Source organism: Haematobia irritans, chromosome 4 (assembly GCF_050003625.1).
Source record: "Haematobia irritans isolate KBUSLIRL chromosome 4, ASM5000362v1, whole genome shotgun sequence".
NCBI lineage: Eukaryota > Metazoa > Arthropoda > Insecta > Diptera > Muscidae > Haematobia > Haematobia irritans.
In genome coordinates, this window is record NC_134400.1 from 211,278,732 (window position 1) to 211,293,866 (window position 15,135).

The 15,135-nt window shown below is 29.6% G+C and overlaps 1 protein-coding gene across 1 annotated transcript in view; it reads left to right on the forward strand.

The window, feature by feature from the left end:
- The first annotated feature begins 3,957 nt into the window (after positions 1 to 3,957).
- The window catches only part of Gad1 (glutamate decarboxylase), a 69,704-nt gene continuing 58,526 nt past the window's right edge, over positions 3,958 to 15,135 (forward strand). Inside the window, exons 1-2 of the mRNA XM_075304659.1 lie at positions 3,958 to 4,141; positions 5,323 to 5,391. Of these exons, the coding sequence (XP_075160774.1) occupies positions 5,331 to 5,391 (61 nt within the window). The 5' untranslated portion in view covers positions 3,958 to 4,141; positions 5,323 to 5,330. The remainder of the gene's footprint in view (positions 4,142 to 5,322; positions 5,392 to 15,135) is intronic.

Below are 15,135 nucleotides of genomic sequence, written 5' to 3' on the forward strand. Positions count from 1 at the left end.
TTAGTACATTGTCCTAGTATATGGCCGTTAACAACTATGCCTAACTAGGTCCATATCGGTCTATAGTTATATATAGCCCTCAGATAAATCGATGCCCAATCACACAAAAATTGGTCCATATCAAGTTCATAATTCTATATAGCCTCCACATAAGCGACCCCCAAAACTGAGCGTAATTCGTGACCAACCCCAAAACAAATTCCATTCAAATCCTGAAAAAATTAAAATTCGGATCATCGTCTAGAAGCCATTCCAACCTTCATTTAAAATTTCAAACAAATCGGAGAACATAAGTCCATTTTTCAAAAATTCGGACAAGGGGAGGTCTCACTCACCAGATTGGCATCAAAACCGGCCATAATAATAGATCGCCTCTAAATCAAATAGCTGAAAAAACGTCCTCAGAAAAATGTGCCTACCAGAAATATTGGTCTTAAAATATATACCGATCGACTCAGAATAACCTCCTGAGTCCATCTAGCCCTCGGTGTCTGTCCGTGTTATTATACCCACCACCATAGAATGGTGACGGGGGTATAATAAGTTTGTCATTCCGTTTGTAACACATCGAAATATCGATTTCCGACTATATAAAGTATATATATTCTTGATCAGGGAGAAATTCTAAGACGATATAACGATGTCCGTCTGTCCGTCTGTCTGTCTGTCTGTCTGTCTGTCTGTTGTAATCACGCTACAGTCTTCAATAATGAAGCCATCATGCTGAAATTTTGCACAAACTCGTCTTTTGTCTGCAGGCAGGTCAAGTTCGAAGATGGGCTATATCGGTCCAGGTTTTGATATAGTCCCCATATAAACCGACCTCCCGATTTGGGGCCTTGGGCTTATAGAAATCGTAGTTTTTATCCAATTTGCCTGAAATTTGAAATCTAGAGGTATTTTATGACCATAAAGAGGTGTGCCAAAAATGGTGAGTATCGGTCCATGTTTTGGTATAGCCCCCATATAGACCGATCCCCTGATTCTACTTCTTGGGCTTATAGAAACCGCAATTTTTATTCAATTTACCTGAAATTGGAAATCTAGAGGTATTGTAGGACTACAAATACTTGTGCCAAAAATTATGAGTATCGGTCCGTATTTTGGTATAGCCCCCATATAGACCGATCTCCCGATTTTACTTCTTGGGCTTATAGAAACCGCAGTTTTTATTCAATTTACCTGAAATTGGAAATCTAGAGGTATTGTAGGACCACAAATACGTGTGCCAAAAATTGTGAGTATTGGTCCATGTTTTGATATGGTCCCCATATAAAACGACCTCCCGATTTGGGGTCTTGGGCTTATAGAAACCGTAGTTTTTATCCAATTTGTCTGAAATTGGAAATCTAGAGGTATTTTAGGACCATAAAGAGGTGTGCCGAAAATGGTGAGTATCGGTCCATATTTCGGTATAGCCCCCATATTTCCCGATTTTACTTCTTGGGCTTCTAAAATCCGAAGTTTTTATCCTATTTGCCTGAAATTGGAAATCTAGAGGTATTTTCGGGTCATAAAGAGGTGTGCCGAAAACGGTGAGTATCGGTCCATATTTTAGTATAGCCCCCATCAGAACGATCTCCCGATTTAACTCCTTGGGTTTCTAGAAACCGTAGTTTTTATCTGATTTGCCTGAAATTGTAAATATTCTGGTATTTTAGGCTCACAAAAACGTGTATCGGATTAAGTTTTTATTGGTCCATTTGGTAATGCCTCCATATAGACCGACTTCACTTCTTGAGGGTGTAGAAGGCGTACTGATCATGAAAATTGCTTGAAAATCAATGTAAAATTTCCAGATTTTACATATACAGATTTAAGATTTCAAATCAAGACGTTATTTTATAATTTTCTTGCACACTTACAAGAGATGTTAATGATTGCTCTAAAACTCAAACTAAAATGGTTCTTATAAATTTAAAGATTTCCCCATAGGTGAAATCTTTAAATTTATCTTCGGGAAGTGTCCTCAAGTCCTCAAGCCCTCCTGAAATTTCAAAGGAAACCCTAATATTTGGTTCATGGTGGTGGGTATTTAAGATTCGGCCCGGCCGAACTTACTGCTGTATATACTTGTTTTATGCCCTTATTGCTTCCTTTTCTATATAGCCCTCAGTTGGTTTAATCTCCCGACGGAAGATCATCAATGGTTAGACACTGTGGGAATATTTTAATACGAGGGCAGAAAAATCAGGGCGGTAAAATCTTAGCCTAGCACAAAAAGCGCGGTATAAACTGAAAAAAAAGTTAAGTGTTTTGAATACTTCCATCTCTGTTATGAACACAAGTTAAATTTTGTTTCGATCTGGCAACTCCTTCATATAAAAAAAGGTGTTCAAAAAAGACGCATTCTTAATTTTTTTACAATGGAACAGCGATTTTTGCATATGCAACAGTAAAAATTTGGGTTGCTGAATTTAAACGTGGTCATACAAGCATTGAAGAATTTGAATAAGAATTCGCAGGCGCGAATCCTTTTTTAAATTCATCATATTCAGTTCGTCCCCAAATCGGTGCAACTTTCATTTTATTATCTTGTTCTAAACATTAAAAAAAATCGCGCGCGCGATTTGTTTCACGTACCCATCAGCAGCACATCGATCATCTCATTTCTTTCAAATTTTCAGTTTAAAATACATAATTTTCTATTTAGCATTTGTCTGGTTTGTTCAAAAGAAAAAAATGATCATTTTTCGAATTTACAAGTTTCAATATATAAATTCAAATGTCTTTGAGCTTAAACCGACCTATTTCACGAGCGAAATAGGTCTTCGTAGTGCCACTTTAGCCACTTTTCCATTTCTGTCGTACGTGAGAAGAAAAATGGTCAAAATTCTGATCCAGCCTAAAACAGTTAAAACAAACGATGAAGCCATGCTAGTTTTATCTCTTCTTCCAGCATATGCAATAAAAGCAGGATTCGATATTTGTCAATAAGAGGCATATCTACCTATTAAATTAAAAAAAAAAAAAATAAATGCATAGATGAAGTAATCATATATAGCTTTTGAAATATTAAAAAAAAAATATATATTTTGTTATTTTAAAATATTCTTTATATTCAATTATATTCAAATGGTCGTAACACCCACATTTTTTATGGGGCTTATGACCTCTCTCATCGCGGTCATAAGCCCCATAAAAACATAGTGCCCAAACTAAAATTGGATGATGTGACCGCCCCAAGGGAGGTCATAACGCCCAAAAATCGATATATCCGTTGGGGGATATGTCCAGTCGCCACTGTAACTCAGCATTTCCTTTTTGCTTTCCAGACTCATTACAAAAATGGTTTTACAAATCCTATATCCTTCAATAAATCAATTATTCTTCGGAATAACTTTTGGTGAAATCCAATTTATAGTGATTGACTCTCAAGGAGAAAAGTAATTCATCTTGTTAGGCAGCTTTAAGAACAAACAAAAAAGAATAAAGTAAACGTAAATGGTTGGTATTCTTAAATTTGATGAAATCTCGATTAAAATTAATTTTAAACATACAATGATAAAAGAGAAACAGTGGGCCATAGACCACCCACTAATAAGTGAGGTGTGTCCTTCGCTTACAAGGAATTATACACCAAAATACTTAAATGGACTACTATAAAGATTTGTAAGAGTGTATGTGAGTGTTTGCGTATACACGAGTCAAATATAAACTCCGCCCCTTTTGATATAGAAGAAAGCAATATGGCTTTGTTTTGTGACGTCATCGTTTATTTTGCAGCTTCAAGGATGGGAATTCCAGGTGCTGCTTCTTCTTCTCTATATACAGTAAATGGTTTATGCGCAGTAAGACTCTTGGCTTATTTAATATGGCAAAACACGGGGGGCCATATATAGCAGACATAGACAATGAGGGGCCAGAGGGAATGCTAAGAATATCTGCATGTAGCCATTTTGAAATAATGGCTTCGTAGGAGACCAAACAGCAAGTTATACCACACAGCTCCTCAGATCGTCGAACAGTAAGGCTGCTCTTTCCTTTTGTGTCCGTCCCGATTTTTTGTGAACGGCTGGATTCCATTATCTAACTGAAAAAAAAAGAATTAAATACATATTAAAAAAAAAAACAGAAATCAGTGAAAGTTTCCAAAAATCAGTGCTTTAAGCCTATTTAACACGCTTCCGAAAAAACCAAAGTGAGAAAGTTATAAAGAAAAAATTAAATGTTAAATAATTTTAAATTATGCTTAGTTGGCTTATTTTAGAAAATAAAAAAAAAACTATGATTTTATGAACTGGTTACTGTCAATTTTATTTATGTTATATAAAGTAGTTCATAATATTAAATATTTATATAATTTATGAAAATATTAAAACAAAATATTTTTCTAATTAAAAGAAAATAAATAAATAAATAAAAAAATTTTAATTTGATTCCTTTTTTTTAATTTTTTCGGTTTGTGATTTTTATTACAATTTTTATTTTATTTATTATTTAAATCGAATTCAATCGTTGCTTCATTCAAATCAATTTAAAAAAACTTTTCCCCTCGAAATCGTTCATAGATCTTCACATTACCTTACTATCAACACCGTTTTTAAAATAAATCAGTCAAAGTGATTTTCTTAAAGCAATACATCGAAGATCTCCGCAAGATAATTGGTAAGATTTTTAATTTCAATATAGAAAAAAATATAAAATATATTTTAATTGAAAAAAAAAAAAAAATAATTTATTTAAAATTAAAAAAAAAAAATTTAATGTATTTAAATTTAAAAAAAAGTAATTTTTTTAAGAAAACAAGACAATTGCCTCGCAAAAAAAATCAGAAAACAGGATACTATTCCATTGCTCAGTGCTAAAGGCTGATATTCAATATCACTATCGCATCATAATTATATAAAATCTCCAATCTGTAATGCGCATTTGCATTTCTCTCAGTATCCATTTTCATTTATTCGTCCCTCTTGTCCTTTCATACCCTTCACATTTAACCTTCACAAGTCCTTGTATATAAACGACCTTATTTTAGTTTTGTCCATAATTTTTTTTTCTCCCTACTCCCCACACTTTTCTGTATCATTATTTGTTTTTCCCCTCAATACCTTTATCAAGTATATATGTATACAAAAAAGCCCCAAAACATTCATCCTACGTTCATTGGTTTATATTTTTTGTTTTTATTTCTCCTTGTCTTCTGCGTAGTTGTATATGCAAAAACAAAAGCAAGAACATTTTGTGATATTATATAATCAAGGTTTTCTAGCATGTCCTTTAAACAGATAGATGTAGAATTTTCACATCAACCTCTATGAGGAGGACTTTCATAATTAATAATAATTTTTTTGGTATATTTTTTTTTGATAATACTTACAGAGGAGAAAATGTCGCTCAATCCAAATGGGTATAAACTTTCCGAAAAAACGGGCAAATTAACAGCATATGGTAAGTAGTGTATTGATATCTTTAAGTTTTTTTTTCAGTATTTTTATGTAACAACTTAAATTACAAAATTTCATTACCTACACTAAAGAAAATTTTATGCTTGCTAAAGAGAAGTTCGTAAGATTCTATTAAATCTTATCCTCCCTAATATATTAATTTTTGCCTGGCGTATATTTGATTTGGTTTGGCGGGAATCCGTATATTGTTTCAGAAAGTTTGTACAATGGTTTTATGGCATGAGAGAGGGGATTGCATAGTGGGAGATGTTACAGTACACTCATAGAAAAAATCTGCTAATATCTTCAGTGTGTATTTGCTGTTTATTTGTGGTCTAGCGAACAAAAAAATCATAACATGTTTGGATTCTAAAATATTACCCAAAGCATTTTTAAAATGAAAAAATGTTTTCGTATATTCCTGTCTTTTATAATACCATTAAAATCCCTTAAATGCGATCAGCAAAAATTTTATTTACTATTATGTCTTAATTTTTGAAATATATATGCTATAAAGCTAACGGTTGAGGAAAATAAGCCCACAAGAAATAAGGTCCCAAATTAGAAATAATGCCCCAAGTTTTGGGGATTTGTTTCATAACGAAATAAAGCCCCCTTTTGAGTATGCAATAAAATCCCACAGCAATGCAAAAAGACCCGAGCATTATTAAATAGGGCCCAATGAGATTTTTTTTTATTATTAAAAATTAAAATAAAATGAATAAAAAAAATTTTTGAAACTTTTACACTCGAGTGTAATCTTTACTTTATTTTGTAATTGAAAAAAAAAATAGATTAGATTATTAAAACTTAACCCTCCGTCATACACATGTTTCGATAGTCATATTCGTAACACATGAGGCCTGACCAGACCCACTATGTATTTTAATGTATTTATATGGAAAATATGCTAGTTTGTTGATATTATTACTGTCGTATTTTCCGTCCTGATTATTTCACACATCGATAGTTAATAACATTATAGGAGGGTACCTGAAGTTTCAAGTTTTGAGCTATACTATAAATGTATTTTAATTACAATTAGAATCGAAAAAGGCCTGGCCAGGCTCATGTGTCTGTCCGAGGGTTAATGCGAATATTATACTACCTTTATGTGCCTTGCAGACTATAACTTTATCCGGACGACAGTGATCGTACCGAACATATCCCATAATTGGCCACATTATAAGTTAAGTCCGAAGGCGTAATCGATTTACCGATTATTTAGTCATCAACGAATTGTCGTATCGATTGGACACACTGCACCCAGAGAAGGAATATGATCACCTCAAACATGTTTCAAGAGCAAAATGCTATTTTTGGATGGTGACCATGTAACATGTTCGCTGCAACCATGTTATTTTCTCGGAAATTATGTATCTGTTTTCGGAAAGCATGTTATGTTTGCTGAGAAAACAACTTTTTTGCGACAAACATGTTACATGGTCACTATCCAAAAATAATATTTTGCTCTTAAAACATGTTAGAGGTTATCATATTCCTTCTCTGGGTGTGTAAGATTCTTTACAAACACAGACATTCCGTCCGGAAAATCTCGTAGTCTGTAAGACGCATTACACTCGAGTGAAAAGGTTGTATAAAATTCGAGGGATTTTTTTTAACTTCACACTCAACCAAAAGGTTCTATGTCTCTTTTGAGCAGATTTTTTGGCTGTTTTAGCACATTTTTCTGTTTTGTCTGTTTCAAAAATTTCCATAGAAACAAAATTTTGAAAAATTTTCTATAGAAATAAAATTTTGACAAAATTTTCTATAGAAACAAAATTAAAAAACTTTCAATAAAATTAAAATTTAAAAGAAAAAACAAAAAAAAAACAACTTTCAATAAAATTAAAATTTTGGCAAATGTACTATAGAAACAAGATTTTGACAAATTTTATATAGAAAAAAATGTTGACAAAATTTTCTATATAAACAAAATTTTGACAAAATTTTCTATAAAAATAAAATTTTGACAAAATTTTCTATAGAAATAAAATCTTGACAAAATTTTCTATAGAAATAAAATTTTGACAAAATTTTCTACAGAAATAAAATTTTGACAAAATTTTCTATAAAAATAAACTTTTGACAAAATTTTCTATTGAACTAAAATTTTGACAAAATTTTCTATAGAAATAAAATTTTGACAAAATTTTTTATAGAAATAAAATTTTTAAGAATTATTTTTCATAGTTTCGGCTATAGGTCGATTAAAAAACGTAGATATGATGTTTTTCTTTTATTTTTATTTCCAATATTTCGGTTGACTTCGTCAAAACCGACAAAATTTTCTACAGAAATAAAATTTTGACAAAATTTTCTACAGAAATAAAATTTTGACAAAATTTTATATAAAAATTAACTTTTGACAAAATTTTCTACAGAAATAAAATTTTGACAAAATTTTCTATAAAATAAAATTTTGACAAAATTTTCTATTGAACTAAATTTTTGACAAAATTTTCTATTGAACTAAAATTTTGACAAAATTTTCTATAGAAATAAAATTTTGACAAAATTTTCTACAGAAATAAAATTTCGACAAAATTTTCTACAGAAATAAAATTTCGACAAAATTTTCTACAGAAATAAAATTTTGACAAAATTTTCTATAAAAATAAAATTTTGACAAAATTTTCTATAGAAATAAAATTTTTGACAAATTTTTCTACAGAAATAAAATTTTGACAAAATTTTCTATAGAAATAAAATTTTTGACAAAATTTTCTACAGAAATAAAATTTTGACGAAATTTTCTATAGAAATAAAATGTTAACAAAATTTTCTATAGAAATAAAATTTTGCCAAAATTTTCTACAGAAATAAAATTTTGACAGAATTTTCTATAGAAATAAAATTTTAACAAAATTTTCTATAGAAATAAAATTTTGACAACATTTTCTATAAAAATAAAATTTTGGCAAAATTTTCTATAGATCTAAAATTTCGACAAAATTTTCTATAGATCTAAAATTTTGACAAAATTTTCTATAGAAATAAAATTTTGACAAAATTTTCTACAGAAATAAAATTTTGACAAAATATTCTATAAAAATAAAATTTAAACAAAATTTTCTACAGAAATAAAATGTTGACAAAATTTTCTATAGAAATAAAATTTTGACAAAATTTTCTATAGAAATAAATCAAACAAAAAAAAACTTCAATAGAATTAAAATTTTGACAAAAATTTGTATTGAAATAAAATTTTAACAACATTTTGTATAGAAATAAATTTCTAGTAGAAATAAAATTTCTATAGAAATAAAATTTTGACCAAAATTTTCTATAGAAATAAAATTTTTGACAAATTTTTCTACAGAAATAAAATTTTGACAAAATTTTCTACAGAAATAAAATTTTGACAAAATTTTCTATAGAAATAAAATGTTAACAAAATTTTCTATAGAAATAAAATTTTGCCAAAATTTTCTACAGAAATAAAATTTTGACAAAATTTTCTATAGAAATAAAATTTTGACAAAATTTTCTATATAAATAAAATTTTGGCAAAATTTTCTATAGATCTAAAATTTTGACAAAATTTTCTATAGAAATCAAATTTTGACAAAATTTTCTACAGAAATAAAATTTTGACAAAATTTTCTATAAAAATACAATTTTGACAACATTTTCTATAGAAATAAAATTTTGACAACATTTTCTATGGAAATAAATTTGTCACAAAATTTTCTATAGAAATAAAATTTTGACAAAATTTTCTATAGAAATAAAATTTTGACAAAATTTTCTACAGAAATAAAATTTTGACAAATTTTTCTATAGAAATAAAATTTTGACGAAATTTTCTTTAAAAATAAAATTTTGACAAAATTTTCTATAGAAATAAATTTTTGACAAAATATTCTATAAAAATAAAATTTTGCCAAAATTTTCTATAGAAATAAAATATTAACAAAATTTTTTATAGAAATAAAATTTTGACAAAATTTTCTATAGAAATAAATCAAAACAAAAAAAACTTCAATAGAATTAAAATTTTGACAAAAATTTGTATTGGGATAAAATTTTGACAACATTTTGTATAGAAATAAAATTTTGACAAAAATTTCTATAGAAATAAAATTTTGACCAAAATTTTCTATAGAAATAAATTAAAAAAAAATTTCTATAGAAATAAATTAAAAAAAAAAATCAGTAGAATTAAAATTGCAAAAAAAGACTTCAAAAGAATTAAAATTTTGACAAACATTTGTAGAGAAATAAAATTTGGACAACAATTTGTATAGAAATAAAATTTTGACAAAAAATTTCTGTAAAAAAATTTTGACAAATTTTTTTTTAGAAAAAAAATTTTGACAAAGTAGTAGAAATAAAATTTTGACAATGAAAAAATTATCGAGGATTACCATTTTGACCACTTGTCACAATACAAAGTGGGCTAAAGTAATTTCAATGTAACATTAGACACCGGCTTTCGGTCGGAGTTTAGGTCTTTCTCCTATGTGGGCTATGTGGGCCTCCGAAGTGGGCTAACGAGCTTCCAAAGTTACAAGTGGCCGGCCTTCGGCCTGAGTTTATAACTTTTTCCTATGGACTGTGTCCAAATTTGGCTGACGTGAATATAGTCTGACTGTGGTTCCATTTGAATAGGGCCAAGTGAATACAAAATATTTTAACTGATGTAATTTGTTCGTACTCAGTAATACATATTTAATTTGGCATCAGTTAGGGTTCATTGTCACACAGTCATTTAAATCAAAAGTGAAAATGAACCCCAATTTTACTTTGGGTTGATTTTCATGTATTAGTTACATTTTATTGAGTTTAATTATCGTGGGGCTTAAAGTCATTATGAAGCGTCGTCCCATTTTTGGGCCCCTGTTTCATTTGGGTTTTGTGGCTCATTTTCCTGGGGACCATTTTCGTAGCGCAATCTTGGGGGTGTTATATAATTTTTGGGATTGGAATTTTATTTCATAATGAAATAACTTCACAAAATATAAAATGAGATAATATCCCAATATTTTACTAAAAAGACACACAAATTACAAGAATTATGCTAAAGCCAATCATGAAACGGAGTGTTTTTAAATGACATCTGAAAGTTGAGTTTGAGTTAAAAACTCTAACATCTTAAAGTGGTGCATAGATAGGACTCATCTTAAAATGCAGACAAGCTAAACTGAGTGAACTTTTGTAGTTGCAGAAAACTGTATTCTCTCTCAATAGTTTTGCGTACATTTCTGAGTGTTTCAAAGCTTTTCTAAGTTCAGTGCGGAAGCCCGAAATCATAAGGGAAATTTCACCACCTGTGGTATTACAACAAAATACGAAACAATTTTTTTTATATTAAAGCAAAAATATTACTTATTTTCACATCATTATTTTGTATTAATATGAAAAATATATGTTCCCCAATCTCTGTTTTTATTGAAATAATTTTCAACGCCATTATCTCGGTACACATCGCAAACATGTCAACTACGAATGTCACAATATTTGTTGAAGTGTGCTTAAGGACATTCAAAACAAAATGAGCAAATAAATGTCCTGTATACAAAAGCTTAACATTGCAAAAATATTTTGTTGCTTCCAAAACACAATAATACAGACGGCACACAAAGCTCATGTCACAAACACAAATTCTAAATCTCCTTAGAAATGGCAAAACAAAACAAAACTAAATACAACAAAAAAAGTGCAAGTGTTTCGAAACGGATACAAAGGCAAAAAATTGAACAAGAAAAAAAATTACAAAACGAAATATCCACAAAAGTCCCAAAACCAAGCAAATTATTCTAAGATCATGTAGAAAAATGTTGGAAGGTATCTTAAGGGAAAATTGTAACATTTACTCATAACTCAAGTGTCCTTATGTCCAGGACACTCGTTCGCATTGTGATAAATCACTTTTTTTCAACAGTAGCAACAAACATTACAATGCCTGTGTGAGACACTCACACATATGCACTTAACGATTGTTCCAAAGATTTAGTATTTTTTCCACCACGCACGAAAAGTCAAACGAATGGATCCATACGCACTAGGCATTTGGAACACTTGTAGCCAGCCAGCCAACCACCCCCATGTCATACCTTTCTACCATACATTCACTGCCAGCAACTGTTCCAAGTCTTAAATTGAAATAAAACAAACATAAACCGTTTAGTCACAGGATATTACCTACACTCCGGCCACCAAAAGCTAGTCCTTAACTGATTTAGCTTTTGTGGCACAACAGAGGGGTGATGGCTGATGATGATGATTTTGTTTCCTTTTTTTCCATTCCTTACCACATACCAAAGTTGGAATATAAAAATCATTGGCCAACAATTTATTTTTCTACAGAATTTTAGGAATTTTTGTATTAGACATCAAATTTGTTTTGTTGCCTTCGATGTTCTTCGAAAGGGTATTCGTTTGTTTGTCTGGCACATTTGGAGGAAATTCGAAAAACTGTAAAGAATTTAAATTAAATTTTAAAGTTTCTGTAACGAATTTTGAAGACATGTGGGTGAAATATTCCAAAACGCCTTTGCTGCTTTGGAAGGAATCGTTTTACTGAGACGTTTGAGAATTTGAATAAGTCAAAACTTGCTTTTATGAAACAATTGACTTTTTCGTTATTTAGAAAAATTTGTGAAATTAAACGGAAACTTAATTTAAGTTTAAATTAAAAATTTCGTATATTTGTCCCATTGAGAAGAAATTTATAATTATTTAGATTTGTAACTAAAAATAATATTTGTCCTTAAAATGATCCTTTAAAAAACTACTGACTTTAATATCTCGATATTTCGTTAACTCCATTGAATATATTTGAGGGAATCTGCACACATTTTTTTCTTCAGATTCAATCACGAAATTAATTGATCCAATTAATTTTATAATTGAAATGTCTTCAATCACGAAAATTGTAGTATCAATCGCCGTTTTATTTGGGCATAAAAAAATACTTGATTAAAAAATTAATTGATTTCATAGCAAATTTCGAAATATTGTTTGAAATAATTTTTTAATTAAAAGAAATTCTGTCACTTTTTTAACTGCCTTAGACTTTCGGGTTTGATTAAAAAGTTAATTGTATCCATTAATTTTTTGATTAAACATATAAAAATTTCCAATAATTGACTTAATATTTCTATCTTGATTTAAAAGTTAATTGTATCAATTAATTTATTAATTTAAAAATTGTTCAACTTCAATCAACTTGTTTATTGGAACTATTTGGGTGATATATTTTTCTGTGTATATACTCAAAAAAAGTTTACTTGGAACCAAAGACATTGACCTGCCCTTAAAGATTTTGGAAATCATTCCGAGCCAGAAATACGGCTTCTTTAACATAAATACATTTTGTTGGGACCTATGAAGCTTTAAATTTAAGAATAATAAAATTAAAATTAGGATACAGATCTCATTTATCGAATTTTCATTCTCTTTTCGCGGTATATTAATGAGGCACGTACAAACAAATGCCAGTTTAAAAATCCAAATTATAATGAATATATAGCTGGCCTTCGAACTTCACCTGCCTGCACTCAAAAACAAGTTTACTTGGATCCAACGATTTTGACCTTCCCTTTGGTATTGATTCCGAGCCAAAGATGCGGTTTCTTTAAAATAAAGAAATTTTTAGCGACCTATTATCTGGCTTTAAATCTAGGACCAATAAAATTAAAATTAGGGTACAGATCTCATTTATCAAATTTTCATTCCCTTTTAGCGGTTTAATAATAAAGGTACTAACGTACAAACAAATGCCAGTTTGAAAATCCAAATTATAACGGATACTTCAAAGTAAAAATGTTTTCTTAAACCAAAGACGCTAAATCCTCAAAATAAGTCTTAGCCTATATTTGAAGCGGTTTTATCTTAAATCTAAAGTTTCAATATTTCAGTTAATTTAAGGACAATTTCTTTAAATCAAAAATGTGTTTCTTTACTTTAAGGAAAATTAGTCTTAGTTCAAAGACATGTGACTTTAACGGAGGGACGCAAATTTACAAAATGTGTGTCCTAAATCTAATGAAAAAATTTTTTGAAACAAAAATTATAAACTTTATTTGAATTAAAATTTCATTATATTAAAGAAATTTGTCCTTAATATTTTGTAAATTTCGCATACTAAAATTTAGGTTCTGCAATCTTTAATATCACGTAAATATTTTTTTCAGTGTGTAGACTCATCGTTTGTGCAAAATTTTATTATTGAAGGCTGGAGCGTGATTACAACTGATAGACTTGCGGACATAGTTAGATCGTCTTAGAATTTCAACCTGATCAAGAGTATATACGATTTATTTTCAAGCTCACTTAGACTATTCAGTCCGTTGTGATACCACATTAACTAATAGGTACATACATTTGGGTACTTCTACAAGGACGAAAAAGACTGTTTTTCATATGTTTAGGTGTAAAAATTATATGTTTGGAAGACTAATTTTTAAACACAATATTTTTATGTGCAAGCATACAATGTTCATTAACTAGCATATCATGTTTGGAACATAATATGTTAGAACATATTATGTTTGGGACATAAAATGTTTGTAAATATAATATGATTGGATGAAACATATATTTATTTAGAAATAGCCTATAAACATATATGTGTTTAGAAAGAGAGACTTAGAGAGTATGCTGCAAGTAAAAGAATGGAAGTAACCAATTGGCGCCTTAAAAATATATATATACACAAGGAAAATTTCATTAACATTTTTTTCTACCAGTGTATGCTTAAGGTGAAACATAATATGTTTGAACAATACAAACAATATTTAATTTGGACCAATCGTGAAAATATATATGCTTGAAGCAAAATGTGTTTGGGGTATATGTTAAATGTGTTTGTGGTATATGTCTGCAAAAACATTAGCAGACTGCTTAAGTTAACATTTTCCAGGCCCGCCAGTAATCTAAAGCTGATGAAACATATATTTATTTAGAAATAGCCTATAAACATATATGTGTTTAGAAAGAGAGACTTAGAGAGTATGCTGCAAGTAAAAGAATGGAAGTAACCAATTGGCGCCTTAAAAATATATATATACACAAGGAAAATTTCATTAACATTTTTTTCTACCAGTGTATGCTTAAGGTGAAACATAATATGTTTGAACAATACAAACAATATTTAATTTGGACCAATCGTGAAAATATATATGCTTGAAGCAAAATGTGTTTGGGGTATATGTTAAATGTGTTTGTGGTATATGTCTGCAAAAACATTAGCAGACTGCTTAAGTTAACATTTTCCAGGCCCGCCAGTAATCTAAAGCTGCATGCTCCTAAAATTCGCTTACGCCTTACACAAAAATGCAGGACACTGACACAAGAGATGTTTAAATGATTCCTTTTCCTCCGCATCATGACAGCTCATGCAGTAGTCATTATACTTCGCGCCAATAATTTGACGTCTTGAAAACACTAACATATGTAGTGTGCGTTTTAAGTTTAGATGGGGCCATATTTTCTTAGGGCGTTTTCGTTTCGCAAAAAATATGTTGCCTTGGTGTTACACTACTTTTTTCCTCATTGTATTTTAGCCAAAATGATTGTGTCTTTCCAATGTTATTGTTAATTCATAATATTGTGAGGGACACCGGATCCGAAATATATGACAGTGTCCTTCATATTTTGCAATCAATTTGGAGAATGTTGCACAGTTTTTCCCAATCGAAATCGCCATTAGTGTCGTGGCAACCCTTGCAATTCTCCAATCGGACATTCACCATCATAATAGCCTTGTCACACAGCATGAGCTTGCAGGTGGCCAGAG